The 19086-nt window shown below is 37.9% G+C and overlaps 2 protein-coding genes across 2 annotated transcripts; one reads left to right on the top strand and one right to left on the bottom strand.

Moving 5' to 3' along the window:
- Positions 1–475: 475 nt before the first annotated feature.
- On the top strand, positions 476–14038 carry LOC142380336 (protein NLRC3-like). The gene is made up of 10 exons (XM_075466111.1): positions 476–707; positions 1772–1875; positions 2949–3071; positions 3788–3857; positions 5669–5867; positions 6670–8455; positions 8542–8715; positions 9981–10139; positions 11812–11858; positions 12567–14038. The coding sequence occupies exons 2-10, from the start codon at positions 1787–1789 to the stop codon at positions 13103–13105; spliced, it is 3186 nt and encodes a 1061-aa protein (XP_075322226.1). The 5' UTR covers positions 476–707; positions 1772–1786; the 3' UTR covers positions 13106–14038.
- Positions 14039–14165: 127 nt separating this feature from the next.
- On the bottom strand, positions 14166–18377 carry LOC142380606 (penta-EF hand domain-containing protein 1-like). Its single transcript, XM_075466518.1, has 8 exons — positions 18366–18377; positions 18296–18313; positions 17878–17941; positions 17741–17784; positions 16815–16965; positions 16343–16456; positions 15813–15880; positions 14166–14369 (listed from the first exon to the last, which is right to left on the bottom strand). The coding sequence occupies exons 1-8, from the start codon at positions 18375–18377 to the stop codon at positions 14346–14348; spliced, it is 495 nt and encodes a 164-aa protein (XP_075322633.1). The 3' UTR covers positions 14166–14345.
- Positions 18378–19086: the final 709 nt, after the last annotated feature.

The following is a 19086-nucleotide window of genomic DNA, read 5'->3' as shown; positions in this document are numbered from 1 at the left end:
AAATGTGACCATCAATGATAGTACGATTCTGACATATTTCAACAATCTATCCATTAATGTAATACTTTCTTTATATCAGTTTAGGTCAGTCAGTGCTTGGTTTGAAAACTGGGAGAATTTCTAACCTCTTTTTGAAAAGTTGTTTTCTCCAACAACCTTAAACAGGAAACATCAAGAAAACTAGTTCATCTCGTCCAACGAGTCTGACAGTCCTCCCACTCCACCTCAAGGACATAAACATTTACTTTCTATTCCTGCCTTTCAGTTCTGATACATAAGATTAGAGAAATGTGGCACTGGGAAAGGTGATTTGATTATATACACATTCATACAATCATTGTTCAGCATTATTTACTTACTGATTTGGGAAACACTGGAAAATGTACAGTTCAATGAGCAAGTGGAGAAAAATAATCCTATAATCCCAAAATACTTTTATATAAAGTACACATACATGAACGTTTTAGTACCATTCAGTTTGTAAAAACACCTAAAGTATATTTGTCAATGTAAGTACAAATGTATACATACATAAGGGCAATTTCAAGTTTAGATAATTGCAACTGATGTTACCAAAGAAAGAAACAGGAGGTGTCTCAGCCAAGAGGAGAACTCATCAGGGAGCATTCCTCACCCAAATGAACAAATGTGTGAGAGCTGCTTTCTCCTCTTTAGTCGTGTGACGCACTTCACTTCGGACGAAAAAGGTATTGTAAAAATCTGATCAAAGGTTTATTCTTTTTATCCTAATTAAATATGAATGGTTAGAGTAATTTAAGGGTCACAGTCTGACAGGTTTATGACAGCTCACCCTCTTAATGTTTGAAGTAGACTTGTAAGCATAGCAAGTTGTGTTGTCTTGTTAGTTTCTCTCTCAACCATTACAGAAACACAGCTGATTCATGTCTGAATTACATTTTTTATATTTAAATTATATAACAATATCATTTTGTTATTCACTCTTATAAAAGTCTTTGTTTAAGCTGCAGCAATTTCTGTTTTATGAGCAAAACATTGCTTATGAAATGTTCACAACTTTATAATTTACTTAACTTCTTTCACCTTTCACTTGTGATTAACTGCTTTAAGGTGTTAACTATACACAGTTTAGTCATATGAACACAATCCTACACAAAATAATTGGCAGCAAAAAAACTTGACATGTCACAATTTCTGAGCCTTTATTCAGACATTAATGCGTTTGATTACGAAGTGGATAAATGTATATATGACAACTTCTACAGTGAAACTGTTTGGCTGGGTCACTGCTGATTAAAGTAGCTATTATCAAAACTTCCTTAATCAGTGTTATCACAGTAAAGTTAATCAATTAAATCAACTTTAAGAGGAAAATATACTTGACTTTTGGACCTCTTGAAGAAAATGAAAGCAGTGAGTTACTGTAAGATGAAAATGAGTCATTAGATTGAAACGAAATAAAGACCTGTTTTACTGTTTAGAGAAGAAGATTTGGTATCGAACCATTATATATGAAGTTATTTTGGTAATAGTTTCTTTATACCTGTAACACATGGTCTGTCACTGTGGTATGGTGCTGTGTAGAGAAAAGCAGATTTAAAATTCTAACTTCACTGGGACTATAACTTACACTCAGATTTGCAACAACACATTGTTCAAATATGCAGGAAATTTAGCTTTCTTCAATCTGAATCCAAAGACTTTTGTGACAGTTAAAATGTAAAACATTATAAATTTACAATACGTTCGTGTTGTTGAAAGAAGTCTTGCTGAAAAAGTACGTTTGTATAAGGGTGTATGCTCCACCATGAGTGAGTCTGAAGAGAAAGAGGAGGGAGCTCTGCCCTCCAGCACCATTTTGTACAACAAACATGACGACAAGACAAAACTTCAGAGGTAAGATAAAGATCTCTGAATTAATCTGATTGTTGTTCACTGACAAAATCATCATATTCTTGCAATTTTTTAATTTCTTAAGCCTCACTTCTGCTCAGAAAAACACAAATGAACATTTAAGATAAATGGTTATACTACTTAATTTTCTAATGGAATGCTATTATATATGTATATATATATGTGATATACAAAATGTACATAATACATTATGTAAACGTAAAATATATATTATGATTTAATAAGGATTTCATGTTCATGTAACAAAATTTGGTAATAACCACCATTATTACCAGATTTTTGTTACATGAACATATATTCATATATATATGATTATATTATTATATTATTACCAGATTTTGTTACATGAACATATATTCATATATATATACATATGATTATATTATTATATTATTACCAGATTTTGTTACATGAACGTTAAATCCTTATTAAATCATAAATAACTCAAATATAACAAGTAAAGGGGAGGCTGGAGCGGTTGAGAAGATTGCAGCATCAAATGTTTTCTCCCTGACTGATGACTAAAGATCACTTTAGACTGCCCAAAACAACTTTGATATGTCTTCCAAAATCAACCCATGAATGTAATAAAAAAGATATTTATGTGAAGATTGGATGGATTGATGGATTGATGGATCCATCCAATGATGAACTTTACATCGTTCTCTTCTGTGAGACAGAGGTGAACTGTTTTCTCAGTGAGATTATGTTTTCGCCTGTTTTTGGCTTTATTTTATTTCTCTAAAAGACAGGTTGTTTATTCATAGGAGGTTATTCTGACTCTGGTCTACTTTCTCAAGAGGCAACTTTGTCCACAAATTCATATGATTTTATCCTGGAAAAGAAAAGGAATAACTGACAGCTTTTACTGCTGAATGTATCATAACTACTATAACAACATTGTGGGAGTACATTGCTGTTTGAGACAGAAAACAGTTCTGTTTGTCACACTTGTTAACTCAGATGGAAGGTCAGGTATAACAATTCTTAATTAAAAAAGAAGGAAATGAACAAAAACAGAAAAAATAAACACTTGTTTTGTTTATTCTTTGCAGGACCGAACCGCCTCAGATTCCTGCAGAGAGGAAACCATCAGAATCTACGTCCTGTATCTCCATGAAAAGTGGCAGGTCTATGGAGGAACATAATGATTTTAAACAATCAAATTGTTCTTTAGAGTAAGTCAAGAAATAACTTTTTCTCTGAATATAGATATAATTTCTACTATATTAACTTATTGAACAGTTAATGTCATGGTTCAGCTGTGGCTCATGTGAGAAAGGGTTGGTGAATTTCCCAGAAGCTCCCCTCCTTATTTTTAGCTTCCATTAGAGCACGGAACTGAACTCCTGCTTGCTCCATGTATGTGTAAGGGGAGAAATATGAGTGTCTGTGCGGTCCAGAACCACCATTTTCATTCTTTAAGGGACAATCTAGTCAAAAACTTTAATTACTACTTTAAGGTTTTGGCATTTTTTATCCTCTAATCTGTTAACTTAGCACATACTCGATATGGTGGATAACGTTTTGTGATGTCGTCCTGTAAACTGCCATTCTTTACTTTTAAAAAAATGTGGAAATTAAATATTAATTCAAATGATAAGTTGCAATTTGATATTCAAGTATCTTGCTTTTTCTTTCTTTCTGTCTAACTAGATGTAAACTTGTCATGTTGATTTTTTACAAAAATTCTGAAATAACCAATAAAAGCTATGATGTCATAGATATCTATCCTGTAAGGGGCGCTGTTCTATAACTGTGACAAACATGAGCTAATATATTGAGCTTAACTATAAAGTTCACATCACAATATGCTTTATGATCTTTAGAATTTTTTTCAGATTTTTCAATGCATTTAAAAATTCATAATTTTCTAATATTTGTTTCTGTCCAGGGTGGATGAACCAGCAGAAGACAGTTGTCCTTCACAGATGGGCACACCTACACCAGTAGAGACATTCAAGGTGTGTAAATGAACAGGCTCATATTACACATGTACAACAGTTCAAAGTAAATATTTGCAACATAATTTTTAAAAATATGCTAGTTTCCATTACAGGAGTCAAACAGAAGGATAGAATTTGCATCTCTTCGTATCAGTAAACATTTGTTTTCAGCTTTTCAGAGGTTCGTGCCAGTAAATTGTTCGAGAATCATTACTTCAGATTATATAAATGTAACCCCAGTTCTAAACAAGTTGCCACTCTGTGTGGAATATAGATAAAAACAGAATATAACTGTGATGGAGCAGCACAGTCTCACCCTAGAAATTTAACATTTATCCACAGTGCAAAATCTTAATGTCACACTTAAAGGGATAGTTCGCCTCTTTTGACATGAAGCTGTATGACATCCCATACTAGCAATATCATGTATCAACATTGACTTACCCCCTGCTGCATCCTGTGAGCCGAGTTCCGGCCTCGTTTTGGTCTTGAAGAAGGTAGTCCGGCTAGTTGGCTGGGGTCACAAAAATAAAGCGTTTTGCTTCTCAAAACAATATGCGTAATGCGTCCAGGAAAAACTCAGACCTCACAATCGCTTGGAGCTATTTTCTATCCCTTCGTATCACTGTGCGCTGCCGACAGCCGCGCCTGTTTCACGATGTTTATTCATGGATGTATTACTGCTCGGGCTAGGCACACCACACCATCATGCCTCCAAATGAGTAATGAGGAATTGCAACCAGGTGTGAATGGCTGGAATAGAGCAAAGGCTGGAAGTCAAATAAACTAAAGTGATGTAACAACATTTTGAAAATGAAACAGGAACTGACTAAAAGAGTTCAGGTGAATAATCACAGAAACAACATATACAACATGTCATTTAGTAAGTCCATGGGGCTCAAAAACAGGGACCATCAGATTTGTTGCTAGTACACAACTTAGATGTAAGCATCCATAATGGCACTGGGATGCATTTGCACACATGGCATGTACATTGCATTCAAATGAAGGCACACAAACAGACAAACAAAGATCAACAATACTGTTGTTACTTAACAGATAAAGTGCAGCCAGAGAGGGAATTGAACAGGCAAAACTAATTGGGCAAACAGAACAAGAGAGCCCGGGCTGTTAACCGGCAGACACATACCTGTAGGGATGACAAGGAACTGTTGAAGAACATGTCAAATAGGGAAGCATTTATACTGAGGTGAATAGGAGAATGCAGGTGAGGGGTAATCCAAAAAAATCTGTCCCAGCGGTCATCGGGTACACCCCGGACAGGCCACCAGTCCATCACAGGGCCACACAGAGACAAACAACCACACACACACTCACACTCACTCCTAAGGACAATTTTAGAGACACCAATTAACCTAACATGCATGTTTTTGGACAGTGGGAGGAAGCCGGAGTACCCGGAGAAAACCCACGCATACACTGGGAGAACATGCAAACTCCACACAGAAAGGCCCCAGCCGGGAGTTACATGAAAACATATATATATATATATATATATATATATATATATATATATACATATATATATATATATGTATATATATATATATGATTAACGAGGCCCTGAACAGGTTATCTGCTGAATCCCTAAATCAACCAAGAGTGAAAAAAATTTACTGTCATTTTGCTGGTCTCCTCAAGTCCTAAATGTCTATGGACTGATGTTAAAAGAAGGAGGTGACTGAACTAAATGGTAAAGAAGCTCTTGTCCAGGCTTTTTTAAAACATGTAATGCAATATAAAATATTTGCAAATTATATGGGTTTAGGTCGCCAATTAATAAAATAAAGGATGTTATTCTCTTACAGCTTCTTGAGAAGAACATAAATCAGTTTGTGCAAAGTGAACTGAACAAGATTCAAAGAATTCTGAACGTGAAATCAGAAGAGGAGATGTATGATGATGTAGAAGAACCAAGAAAGAGAGCCACAGATGCTTTTCTGAAGATCACACTGTACTTTCTGCGGAGCATGAAGCAGGAGGATTGGGCTGACTTACTGGAGAGCAGTAAGAAGTTTTTCTCTTTTTTTTAGATTTAGTCATGTTGAAAAAAAAGTATATACAAATATGTCTGACATTTACTGAAAATGCACAAGATCAGATCATTGAAAGAAACACATGTCGCTTACTGAATCGGAAAAAATGGGAAGCTGACAGATACTGGCAGCCAATTGGAAGTTTGGAGTAAATGTAGTTGGTGGAGACTGGCAAGGCAGGCAAAACACAAATGAAGCTGTGCAACTAAACGCATAAACAAAGGGAAAATTAACCTATTGTCATGACAGAGACCATAACAGTCATGTCATATTAGTCAGGACTGTGTAGAAAGAATCGAAGTCACACAAAGCATTTTTTTGGGGGGCTTTTTATGCCTTTAATGATAGGATGGTTGGAGAGAGACAGGAAGCAGGGGGCAGACATGCAGCAAAGGGCCGCTCGGTGCGGGACTCTAACCGGGGCCAGCTGCAGCGAGGACTGTAGCCTCTGTACATAGGGCGGCTGCTTAACCCACTACGCCACCGACCGCCCCACACAAAGCATTTTTAATAGATTACTAACCAAGTTGACTCTGAATTGCTCTGATTTCATGCACACATGATCCAGTAATAACATGACGAGAGAGCAGCCAATGTAGTTTCTCTGTACTAACTGTGGAAAATGTTTAGAAAATGTTTCTGTGAAAATACGAAACATTTCCAAATCTTACAGCCATTTTAAATGGAAACGCTTATTTCGGCACCTGTAACTCCTAATGTAATCCTGCAATATTTTTCATCCTATTAATCATCATACTATATTATTCAAACAGAAACGGTTGCTGCCAGATGCCAGCGTGAACTCAAATCAAAACTGAAGACAAAGTGTCAGTCTGTGTTTGAGGGAATTTCTAAAGCAGGAAATCCAGCCTCTCTAAAACATATCTACACTGACCTCTACATCACTGAGGGAGAAACTGCAGATGTCACCAATAAACATGAAGTCAGACAGATCGAAATAGCACGGAGGACATTTACCACACATGAAAAAGCAATCGGATGTGAAGACATCTTTAAACCCTCGCCTGGAAAAAATAAACCAATCAGAACAGTGATGACAAAGGGAGTGGCTGGCATTGGGAAAACAGTCTTAACTCAGAAGTTTACACTGGACTGGGCAGAAGGCAAAACTAATCAGGACATAAAGTTTGTGTTTCCATTTTCCTTTAGAGAGTTAAATACACTGAAGGGGGAAAAGTTAAGTTTGGTGGAACTTGTCCATCTCTTCTTTCCTGGCATCAGAGAGGCAGGAATCTGCAGACTTGAAGAGTTCAAGGTTTTGTTCATCTTTGACGGTCTGGATGAGTTTCGGCTTCCTCTGAATATGCACAGCAGCCAGATCCTGACTGATATTACAGAGTCCACCTCAGTGGATGTGCTGCTGACAAACCTCATCAGGCGAAACCTGCTTCCCTCAGCTCACCTCTGGATAACCACTCGACCTGCAGCAGCCAATCAAATCACTGCTGATTGTGTTGACATGGTAACAGAGGTGAGAGGGTTCACGAACAACAAAAAAGAAGAGTACTTCAACAGGAAATTTGCAGAAGAAGAGCAGGCAAAGAGGATCATTTCCCACATCAAGAAATCACAAAGCCTCCACATCATGTGCCACATCCCCATCTTCTGCTGGATCTCTGCCACAGTTCTGGAGGATTTGTTTAAAACAAGAGAGACAGAAGTGTTGCCCCAGTCACTGACTGACTTGTACATCCACTTCCTGATCGTTCAGTCAAAAGTGAAAAAGGTCAAGTATGATGGAGGAACAGAGGCAGATCCACACTGGAGTCCAGAAACCAGGAAGATGATTGAGTCTTTGGGAAAACTGGCTTTTGAGCAGCTGCTGAAAGGAAACCTGATCTTCTATGAATCTGACCTGATAGAGAGTGGCATCGATATCAAAGCAGCGTCGATGTACTCAGGAGTGTTCACACAGATCTTTCAGGAGGAAAGTGGGCTTCATCAGAACAAGGTGTTCTGTTTCGTCCATCTGACCGTTCAGGAGTTCCTGGCTGCTCTTCATGTCCATCTGACATTCATCAATACTGGTGTCAACCTTCTGTCAGAGGAAAAATCATCGTCTCAGTCTGGTTTATTCAGTGGCAAATCTGAATTCTTCTACCAGAGTGCTGTGGACAGGGCCTTAGAGAGTCCAAACGGACAGCTGGACCTGTTCCTCCGCTTCCTTCTGGGTCTGTCACTGCAGACCAATCAGACTCTCCTACAGGGTCTTGTGATGCATACAGGAGGCAGCTCCAATGAGAACATAGTCCAATACATCAAGAGAAGGATTGGTGAGAATTTATCTCCTGAGAAGAGCATCAATCTGTTTCACTGTCTGAATGAGCTAAAGGACTGTTCTCTGACAGAGGAGATCCAACAATACCTGAGATCAGGACGTCTGTTGAAAGATACACTGTCCTCTCTTCAGTGGTCAGCTCTAGTCTTCATCTTGCTGTCATCAGAAGCAGGTCAGGAGTTTGATCTCAAGAATTACTCTGCATCAGAAGAAGCTCTGCTTAGGTTGCTGCCTGTAATCAAAGCTTCCACGAAAGCTGTGTAAGTTAATTCATCAACGAATTGTCGAATACATCAAATAAAAAAAAAATATATATTTTCTGACTTTGTCATCATTGTTGTTACAGGCTGAGTTGCTGTAACCTCTCAGAGTGGAGCTGTGAGGCACTGGCCTCAGCTCTGAGCTCCCAGTCCTGTACGCTGAGGGAGCTGGACCTGAGTAACAACGACTTACAGGATTCAGGAGTGAAGCAGCTGTGTGAAGGACTGAGGAGTTCACACTGCAAACTGGAAACTCTTCGGTAAGGACTCTCAGATTACAGAAAACAATAAAAAAGCTCTACTTAAAGCTTTCTTTTTGAAAGACAATACACTGCTGAACCTAGAACTGATCACCTGAAACAACCCAAGATAACGAAAGTTACGTATGTAACTACGGTTCTATGAATGCTGGATGACTGCCAGAGGCGGTGCTTCAAGCACTGAATGATACATCTCGCGCATGCGCAGGTCGAGTGTTTATACCAACAAAGTCACTCGTGACCCCTGATGACCCTGATGAGGGTCATCAGGGGTCTATATCTGTCTGATGAGCCTATATCTTCCGGTGACATCAGCGGATCTGTTCCTACAGAATCTTCTCGCGAGTACACAAGGATTCTGAGTGACAGAACGCTCTGGCGGTCATCCAGGATTCATAGAACCGTAGTTACATACGTAACTTTCGTTCTATTTCATCCTTACTGACCGCCAGAGGCGGTGCTTCAAGCACTGGATGACTCATACCAGAAAAGTCACGTTCAAAGGGAGGTGAGCACAGAGCGCCGAGCACCAGGTGCAGATCCCATGGTGGGGTGCGCCGCACTTGTGGGGGGCGCAACCGCCGCGCACCCTTCAGGAAAAGAGACACCAACCTGTGGCTTCCCACCGTGCCGTTATCCACTCGAGCATGCCGAGAGGAAATGGCTGTCACATACACAGGCACATACTTACGGCTGTACAGCACCGGGAGAAGGAGCGAACACGCCGCCTGCACCGACACTTGTAACAACCGGCAGTACACTTCATCAGCCGAGGAATAAACAGAGTTACAGACCTCTCGGCAGAGTTCGTTGCGGTCTCTGAAGGGCGAGCAGCTCGCAGCTCCGACAGAATGTCGCGAGACCACCAGCAATGAACAATGAAGCAGTAATGGTAGTTTGAAAATTCGTCTCATATGTAGTGCGTACCTGCGAGCGAGAAGATGAAAGGAACAGATCCGCTGATGTCACCGGAAGATATAGGCTCTCCGGGGTCATCAGGGGTCACGAGTGACTTTGTTGGTATAAACACTCGACCTGCACATGCGCGAGATGTATGATTCAGTGCTTGAAGCACTGCCTCTGGCGGTCAGTAAGGATGAAATAGAACTTGCTTTGTAAAATAAAGATGGTGACTTTGTTTTGGCCAAGTAGTGCCTTTTCTGCACTGTCATTGGTTATACATTAAGTAACATATGTTGTCCTGACAGTCCTTTTGAAGTGATGTGAACATGATTTAATGTGATTATGTTAATGCATATGTGCAGGCTGTCAGGTTGTCTTGTCACTGAGGAAGGCTGGGCTGCCCTGGATTCAGCGATCAGATCTAAGCCCTCCCATCTGAGAGTGCTGGACCTCAGTTACAATCATCTCGGAGACGCAGGAGGGAATCTCTCTGCTGCAAGCTATGGACTGGAAGTCCTCAAGTATGGACATCAAGGCTATGGGTTATTTTGTTGAGGGAATGGGGTGAACATAGTTGGAGCTAGGGTTCAAAATGAATAAATTATTTTTTTTAAGAGGCAACATCTGTCCACAGCTCATAATCCTTTCTACAGGTCTAATTCATCTAACTAAATCTGAAAATTATGATTTTTGAGAGTTTGGTTATATGAATTAGTTTGTGTTACAGAAGATAGACTTTTTACAATTTCATTAACTGGAAATAACTTTGCATTTATCATATCAATGACAAAAAATACATTTGGTTTCCAACTTACTGAAACACAATAAGTACAAGTAACAATACTTGTGTAAAAATGTTAGTTTTATTGATCTGAAATGATTCAATTAATCTCTTTGATGAGTTTTATAAGATTTTTCTGTGAAGTGAGCAGAACATTCAACTCTTACACAGTAATAGAAATTACAGTTTTTATTCAAGAACAACGGTGCAGGATCACCAGTAAAAGTACATCAAGTGAACTGTGACACTTGTTTGGAAAGAAACAATAAACTCTGAGATATGTTTTCAATGTGTCAAACATTAATTTAATTAACATTTTTTCCTTTCTTTTTTTAATATAATTTAGGGTTCAACTAAATCCATACATCAAACTGTACTCTTATGCAGTCATAGACTCACTTAATGAATGATAGTGAAAGAATCTTGATGTACATGTAGATTGAAAGAAACAGGATGAAACTTCCTTAATTCATGCAATGCTCTTGTTAAAGCTTAAAATCTTAAAAATTTAAAGTGCAAATCCCAACATATAAATAACTAGAAATGCACTCAGAGAGTGCAGACCTCCGCCAACCGCCAACCGCCAACCTACCTGTGGATAGCGAGCCATGTATGGACATACGTTCCTGATGTGGGCTACTTGTTCTTTGGCGCTGTCAGCAGAAGAGGCATTCCCTTCTCCCTATTCATTATTGAACAGCAGTGTTCGCCGTTATTAATTATTATTAATATTATTATTATTATAATGTTCTGTCGGGAAGCAGTGTTCGCCGTTATTATTACGCTATATGCAGTTATGCACACTGGCTTGCCGTTGCAATCTTTTGTTGTGCTAATTACAGCAAATCCGCGCAATATGCATTCAATCCGCGCACTACGCATTCTGTCTGGCTTTGGCTCTGTTTGGCTTTGGCACTTTGAGGTCGCGCCACCTTGTGGCAGGTCGCAAGATTGCAGCACGAACAGACGAACGAACATCCAGACAAAGCAACAGACAAACTCGGGCGATCACATAACCTCCTTGGCGGAGGTAATAATGGTGAACAGTAAACTAAATCTATGTCAGCTTAAAAGACAGATAACATTTCAAAAGAGGGAAGGAGAATAATTATAAGTAAGTTGGGCGTTCAATAGATTATTATATTTTCACTTATCTAAACCATTTGCAGAAGTTTGTCTTACAAAATGACGGTCTTGTCCCTCGCTCTCTTGAAAATTGTTGTGGCAACTGACAAGCTCAAAATACATTTTAATTCTTTTTAGATATTGGTTGAACTGAAGTGAACATCAAGCAAGCATTTAAACAGCAGCAACTAATACAGAGTTTCAGCTAATGCACAAAGATGTACATAGATGATTCGAAAGTGCATTTACATACTTATCTAACTTTATGTTTTTAACTATTCTTCTAGAGTGGACCACAATGAAGCCAAGATGTTGAAACCTGGTCCAAAAAAATGTAAGTGTGCCCTTTCTTTCATTCATTCTCCACATCAAATGTGGAGCTGCAAAGACTGAACCTGAATCCAAAAAAAAGATATCTTTAGTAAAAATGTTATTTTATATTAATGCAGAGCACTCTACATCTGTTAATACAACACTGATATCAAGAATGAGTCAGAGAAGGCAGACATAGAGCTTGTGAGAGTGGAAGTGAGCCATATGAACAGCAGAAGCATGCATTAAAAACACAAATGTGAGGAGAGCAATAATACATTAGGTACAGTTTAATGGTCAGTACAGGACACTTGATATACTGCATTGAAAACTGTAGTCTGAACCAGAACTACTTTTGAACAGAACTTCTTTAAATACTAAAGTACTTTGTGCTTACTGAATTGAATTTAGTGTTATTTTGTTCATCTCTTTTGACCACTTGTATAACATTGACATCCTACGTTGTGAGTTGTGACATTTTAGGTTGATGCACATTGTTAGCACTTATTTCCACACACTGCACCTTTGGAGAAAGTATCATTCAATACTACTAATACTATTTCTAGTTGTGTTTGTTTCCATCTGATGATGAGTGATGTACTTAAAGCTCTGCAGCTTAAGTTTCTAACTGTATTTGTCTGTTATTTGCTGAATCTTTCCGAATCATTACTGATTGAGGTACCTTTCACTGTGTTTGCATCTATTAACAAATCTCTCTATTCTGTGACAGATGCTTGTGAAGTTTCACTGGACCCAAACACAGTGTACACAAAGCTTAAGTTGTCTGAGAACAAGAAAACAGTGTCACTGATGACAGATGAGCACCCATATCCTGATCACCCAGAGAGGTTTGACTACTGGAACCAGGTAATGTCCAGAGATGCTCTGTCAACAACTGACCGCTGTTACTGGGAAGCTGAGTGGGAAGGAGCAGTTTATTTAGCAGTGACTTACAAAGGAATAGGAAGGAAAGGACACTTTGACGACTCCTGTCTGGGAAATAACGATCAGTCCTGGAGTCTGACGTCCACTGATCCTTGTTGGTCCTTTCTTCACAATAACAACATAACATCACTCTATATCCCCACTTCCAGCAGAGTGGGAGTGTACCTGGACTGGCCTGCTTCCACTCTGTCATTTTACAGTGTGTCTTCTGAAAAACTGTTCCACCTCCACACCATCCACACCAAATTCACTGAACCTCTCTACCCAGCATTCAGGTTGAAGCCTTGGATGAAGAAGCCCTCAGTGTCTTTGTGTCAGATATAGAAAGGAGGTAAAAACAGAGGGACTCAAGCTGAGAAAATGTTGTCTCAGAACTTTTATCTGTTGCTATACCTGTATGACAACACTGGGAGTTTAGGTGATTCTAATTCTGCTGCCTGTAAGGTCCCAGACAGGCCAACCTGCAACATATGCCCATTTATTATTTCCTGATACTAACCATAGACACTCTTAAAATGTTTTTACATGAAATCACATTTAGTTCTGTTTATATTTTGAAACTTTTTTTTGCTGATTTAGAATTTTAATGTATATAAATGTATTCATCAGCTCATGGAAAATATGTCCAATACATTCTGTTTGATTTCAGTGAGTCATGCATACTGTAAATAAACTGGCGTCATCCTAGTTAGGATCTGTTCTTTCCAGCATGGGCCTTTGCAAAGTGTTTTTATTTATCCTTCACCTAATAAATTAGGAATGTAGATGATGGGAATGATTCCTTTTGACCTTCAACATTATTCATATTTTATTAAGTTGTAAGTTTCTCACTTTATGCATCTGTAAAGGAGATTAGGAAATGAATTTAAGGAATAATACCTTTTTTGCATGGCTTTATTTACAAATGTGTCTTTTTTATTTCATTAGTCAGCTTATACATGTAGATTGTATCATTTTATTACACGTCCATGAACATAAGGCATCAGAATTTGAGGTATTTTGTAGACTGTTTTTTTAGGAGCTTGGGCAGTTTCACTTCATGCAGATTTCTCAGATTACTCACCTTTCCACACCATCAGAGGAAATGTGCTGTTTGTTTTAACATGATGACACAATGTTGAGATGACTCAACATTATTGTTAGTTTGACAACTACAGCTTTCTGAAAATGAAACGTTAGCGCACATCGAAGTTTCTCTCCTCTGTCCTGCATTCATGCAAATTTATGGCTCCAATAAAAATCTGCAGTAAATATTAAGTTTTTATTGTCTGTTTTTTTTAAACACTCTACCATGGCATCGCTCTGAAGCACAACTTTATTTCCAATATTCTGACAAAATAACTATTCATACATCAAATGAAAATAAAAATATTTTGAATCATCACTGACTTTGGGAATCACAATGAAATAACACAAAAAGTATGCATATATGTTTGTTTTTTTTCCAGACTTTTACAATCACAATATATTTCTGAAGATGATGAATGAACTCATAACAAGATACATGATTCCTTCAGTTTAGTCTCTCTAAGCTACCACATGGTCCGTCGAGCTCCGCTGATCCTCAGATTATGGCTGATTTCATGAACTGAAAATGGTCAAATATAATAGAAAATATTGTTAGCCTTATGCACTTATTTTGAAATAAAAATATAATAATTTCTTATAATCTTTAATCTGCAGTACACCAAATATCATTGGTGAAAGCCAGAAATTCACTCGGCAGTTGGTCGTTTATAGTGATTCTATTACTGCAATACCAGTTAAAGACCAGCAGAGGTCCCCATTTTAGATTCTATAAAATACTGAAACTTCTCAGCTCAGTTGTCTCTATATTTGAAATGAGAAGAAGAAAAAAAAAACTTTCATGAATTGTTGGGAATGAACCCTCTGGAGTCTAAGGCCTTTTCAGAGACTTTGAGGCAGTTCTCACCACCTTGACATTTTCAAGTATTTCAACTAACTGTAAACATGTATGCAAAAGTGACACATATGGTTGTATTCTGAAAAGCCTAACAAAAAATAATATGAGAGTGAAGTGAATGTAATACAAACAAGTTTTATTTAAATTGAGGGAAACACAACTGTACAAAAAAACAAGTTTTAGAGGTCTTCAAACAGTGCAAGAAAACACACTGTAAATATATCTAGCCAAGACTTTTGAAGGTTGAACCTTGTAAACAAAAGTGTTGGCTGCATAAAAGTAAAAAGTGCAGTCAGAAAGGTTTTTTGTTTTCACACAAACTGTAAAAAAGTAATTGTAACTCCAGGTAGTGTCTCTGAGAGTTGAATACTAATTAGATGGCTGATTGCCCCCACCCCCCTGTCACTCTCCATGTGATAATTGTCTGTCACTGGCAGGACATTGCTGCCTTCCCCCACATGCTGGCTGAATGGGGCGTGTTCTCACCTGTGAATAGCCACTCAATCACCTGGTACTTTACATGTGAATAGCGATAGGTGTGGCCTAGGAAGCTGCTACAGTCTGAGACAACAGAAAATCCAAAGATTTCTGTTCACTCTCCTTAAAAATGGCCAGCTATATAATTTATTTTAATATATATATATTTGAAAACTAAAAGTTTCAAGGTTTTTAATGGTGTCACTTATATGTTTGAATGACAAAAGCTCACAGAGTTACAGATGTGGTTTTAGAGAAGTGTCAAAAAATCCCGCCGGCGGGTTTTAGACTCCAGAGTGTTAACTTGTGAATTAACTGGAGTTATCTCTCTAATATTTAAATTGTTTTCCTATTGCATTTTTAAAAGTCTGTTGCCTGTTGTCTATTTACTTTGTAACAGCGGTTGCTGGTTTTCTAACCTTCATGACTAATTGAGCTAATACTCAAACAAACAAAATTTTTATACCTATCCTATCTGCAAAATTAAATTAATAACATATCTAAATGGTAACTGTATCACCCAACTTGTACTGTAAATCTTACTGATGTCAGTTTGTGGATTGTAAACAAACAATCATGTACAAGAGACGTAATTCATTTGACAAGATTAATAAAACTGTGTATAGTCACCTGCTTGAAAGAGAATCTGGCAACTCGGCAGTCACACGGCAAATTGAGCAGATGGGCCTGAAAACGATCTGAGACACGAAGAAGATATTTACAGCCATGGGAAAAAAGAGTCACACTACTTTCAGTTGTTCAAAGGTTTTACAAACTGGGACATAGTAAAAAACTAAAATCTGAGGTCGTTACCTAATCGTGGCTCTAAATAGTCTGATAGATCATTGTCCGGTTTATGATGACTATGTTGGATTTGTTTTGCCGTTTGCAATGCGTTTGCACGTCTCGGCCACCGTAATATAGCAATAATAAAGATATTCAACAAATTCACTGAATTTTACCCACATTTTTTTTACAATAACCCAGTGTTTTCATACTGACTCTCCAGATCATTCCCCTCACTTGCCAATACCACTTGGACAAAAAGGAAGACCTAATTATCAACATTTAAAGCAGCTACGTTAAGTGATGAGATGAAAATGTAGAGAAAAGAAAAACTATGTGTATTATGAAAAACATCTCCTTTTTGTGTCAGTTACCTTTGAGGATGTGAAGTCTTGTCAGGGCTGCCACATAGTCGTTGTACTCGATCCCACCTTGGGAGCGGTACTCCAACCACAGAAATTTGAAAGTTTCCTCATCTAAATCAAAATCTGCATTAAGAAGACAATGTCTGAAAATCAGTCTACAAACCAAACCTTGTGCATTTTTAAAAGTTTTCAGATCATAGCAACGAACCTGTTAGTTGTTTAGTAAAATCGGATGTTGTGCATCCAACATGTGACAGTGGGTGTGCATTTCATGTTGGACCATATTTGCAAACAGGATCACATGCAAACATTTTAGTTTTGTCACAGCATCCTGCATCCAATCTATGATGTATTAACTTAAGTTTCACTTGTGTTTGCATCTCTTGTATCAGTAATTTGTCTTTTTTTCTCTTCCAGGCTTGGCAACAAAATGGTGAGAAAGATGTTTGAAACTTTACTTATTAAATATACAATTTCATACCATGGGCGGCGAGAGCCTTCTTCATCTGGGTCTGTGTGTCAGAGGTTGGATTACTGCTCTCGTAGCTCTCCACATACTCTCTCCTGACAACAGCCACATAGTGTTCCAGTTTGAACCACTCCACCACATCCAAGTCTCCCGTCTTGTCCGCCTAAAAGTGCTGATTAAAGAGCGTAAAACTTTTCATAAAGCTCAACACCTTCTTGTATGTTGGCCTCTCCAAACTTTTGATGTTTTGAATATGAGAGCAGAGCTGCTGTGTATGGAAGCATTTTCTCTAAATGATATCACCTTATATGTTAATAATATGACAATGCATAACACTTTTAAAAAGCGTTATTTCCTATTTCTTATTTTCGCCATTGATTATATTGTCTTTGTACTATTTTCAGGTTACTGAACATAGAAACACAAGAATCTTCAGGATAATGTAACAGCACAGCATTCTGATATTTATGTTTCAGACAAATCAGATTTGACTAAGATGACTCCATCAATGTAGTTACCAAGAGAGAAAGAAACGCAACTATTGGTAATTACATAATTTTTACCTTATGTCTTTCATTATTGGCTAACAAGATAATTTATTTGGTCTCACCAAAGATGGTCAAAGACCTTTTTTCTTACATTTATATTTCATATGTCTTATATCGAAGAACTGTGCTTCCATAGTGAAAAAAAGGAATAGACATAAAAAGATAAACTAAAATTGGGAGGGACTGATACTGCAAAAATCTCTTGCTAATGTGGGATGACATCTTTAGAAATTGCAAAAATGAAGAGAGGAGCAGCTGAAGCTTAACACAAAAGACAGTTTCCTCATTAATTCCTCTTAACCAGGAACAAAATATGTCTCTATTTATATTGAGTATATCAACAGAGTTAATAGTAAAAAAAAATCAAACAGTTGCAGTTACAAAGGATACATCCTTGAAAATCAAGAGCAGGTGGGCAGTCTTGAGAGTTAAGGCTAAATTTCAAACAATAAAATCAAATATGAGTTTAAAATGTTCTCATTAAGCTCATGAGATAATGAGGTGAAATTACTGGTAATTAAACTGACATTTGCCACGAACGGTGTAGCCGCCGGAATTCAGTTTAGCAAGAACATCTTCAGCTCTCAGTACCTGGAAGTAATGACGAACAAAATCAGACAAAGGATGATAAAACTGTGTTCTGTTTCACATAATATGCAGTATCCTCATAACACAGAGGTTTATACTATTATTTACATTAGGTTATTTAAATTGTATTTATTGAATGCACAACAAAATATCCCTTGCAGGTTATGATTCCTACAGAAATGAAAGAAAACAAATTTGACGCGATCTATAAAGATGTTTTTAACCTTTTCATTTTCTATTTTGTTCTGCTGCTAGTGTATCTTGTCTTCTATTTCATTTTTTTAATTATATTTTTGAAATCATGAGCAAAGATTGTTCAAATAAGATCAAATTTCTGAAAAGATTTGATTTACTCACCTTTGTCCTGCTTTGTTCCTGTGACAGAAAAATAGAAGGAAGTTGCTTTTAAACATAAATCTAGAGATGCAGTATTGCACATGGATTTTGTGTTCAGTACTTACAGACACACACATTTCCTCTGGGAAAGAGTTACACTGCAGCTGTTCAGGCCAGGAGACGCCAAAACTGGTCATCAAACCTTCACAGTCTCGTCTGGATTTCTCACAAAATGATCTGCAGGGCATCTGCACCTGCCCCTCCACGCACTCTGGGGCGTACACCCTACACAGGAAGTGGCGGATGTCTGCTGAGCATAAAGTCTGCACCATCGAGTTGAAAAAGGACATCTTTGAGACTGCTTCTCTTTGACTTTTGTGGCCCAGAAGATTCGGAACAATGGTCTGGTTGTAGGACAAACCCTGACACATGGGTATGGTGATCGGCTCACAGATTCCCCCGTTGTTGCTCACGCCGTACTGCAGACATAAAAGTACAATCCTCTGTAGTTATTGCTGGGAGCTGATTTATTTAGTTTTTAGCTAGACTATTTCTGGTGAAAATGCCAGAGACTTTGTCTGTAAGAACTGGACCACTTCTCTGTTAGGCCAATGAAGGCCTAAAACATAATCAATAAACTAGTGACCTATGTTTTTTTTTATGTGGTTGAGTGAAGTACTTCTGAGCACTAAGTGTCTTTCCAGCAGAACACAGCAATCAGCATCGCTGCTATCTTATTTTTTTGTGTTCTGAGATTAGACCATCAGAATTGTGACATTGGTAGGATACATATCATCATGCACGCAATGACA

The sequence above is a fragment of the Odontesthes bonariensis genome, chromosome 5 (genome assembly GCF_027942865.1).
Source record: "Odontesthes bonariensis isolate fOdoBon6 chromosome 5, fOdoBon6.hap1, whole genome shotgun sequence".
Taxonomy (NCBI): domain Eukaryota; kingdom Metazoa; phylum Chordata; class Actinopteri; order Atheriniformes; family Atherinopsidae; genus Odontesthes; species Odontesthes bonariensis.
The sequence above is the reverse complement of the archived record's forward strand: the minus strand, read 5'-3'. Positions and strand labels throughout refer to the sequence as shown.

Bases quoted from the DNA above. Each gene is read 5' to 3' on its own strand.
- LOC142380336 (XM_075466111.1), top strand. From the start codon at position 1,787: ATGAGTGAGTCTGAAGAGAAAGAGGAGGGAGCTCTGCCCTCCAGCACC. The intron at 8,456-8,541 runs GTAAGTTAATTC...TTGTTGTTACAG, and splicing joins AAAGCTTCCACGAAAGCTGT to GCTGAGTTGCTGTAACCTCT. The intron at 8,716-9,980 runs GTAAGGACTCTC...GCATATGTGCAG, and splicing joins TGCAAACTGGAAACTCTTCG to GCTGTCAGGTTGTCTTGTCA.
- LOC142380606 (XM_075466518.1), bottom strand. The intron at 16,966-17,740 runs GTATCCTTTGTA...CAGCACTTTTAG, and splicing joins TGCTCTTGATTTTCAAGGAT to GCGGACAAGACGGGAGACTT. The intron at 14,370-15,812 runs GTGACTATACAC...GACCATTTTCAG, and splicing joins CCAGATTCTCTTTCAAGCAG to TTCATGAAATCAGCCATAAT.